General features: G+C 68.7%; 1 protein-coding gene across 1 annotated transcript in view; it reads right to left on the minus strand.

Annotated features, from left to right (window-relative positions):
- EIF3M (eukaryotic translation initiation factor 3 subunit M) overlaps nucleotides 1-218 on the minus strand; it is a 17214-nt gene extending 16996 nt beyond the window's left edge. The window contains exon 1 of the mRNA XM_007460910.1: nucleotides 75-218. Within this exon, the coding sequence (XP_007460972.1) occupies nucleotides 75-116 (42 nt within the window). The 5' untranslated portion in view covers nucleotides 117-218. The remainder of the gene's footprint in view (nucleotides 1-74) is intronic.
- Between the last annotated feature and the right edge of the window lie 226 nt (nucleotides 219-444).

The following is a 444-nucleotide window of genomic DNA, read 5'->3' on the forward strand; positions in this document are numbered from 1 at the left end:
CCCGACTCGGCCCCTCACACTCCTGAGCCTCCCCTACACCCCACCCTGGCGGCATCCGCCGTCCGGGAGCATACCTGATCTTCCTCGCTGATGTCGATGAACGCCGGGACGCTCATGGCGAAGGCCGGAGCACTTAGAACACTCGGCCCTCAAACCACGCCGACCGGAAAAAGGAGCTGAGCCGCGCCTCACAACCGCTTCCGGGTCAGCCTGCGCGGGTCTTGCGGGGCGGGGTCACCAGGACGGGCGAAGCCACGGAGACCAATCGCAGCGCGCGCTCTGTGGGGCGGGGCCGGGAGGAGGCGGGGGCGGGGGCGGAGGCGGAGGCGGAGGCGGAACGAGCCCAAGGGGCTACCTTCCTGCGTGGTCTCTCGTCTCTTCTAACTCCGGTAGGTGGGGTGTGGTCTGTGTTCCGTATTATCGCCGCGCTTGCGCCTCACGGGG

This window comes from Lipotes vexillifer, unplaced genomic scaffold (genome assembly GCF_000442215.2).
Source record: "Lipotes vexillifer unplaced genomic scaffold, Lipotes_vexillifer_v1.1 scaffold627, whole genome shotgun sequence".
NCBI classification, from domain to species: domain Eukaryota; kingdom Metazoa; phylum Chordata; class Mammalia; order Artiodactyla; family Lipotidae; genus Lipotes; species Lipotes vexillifer.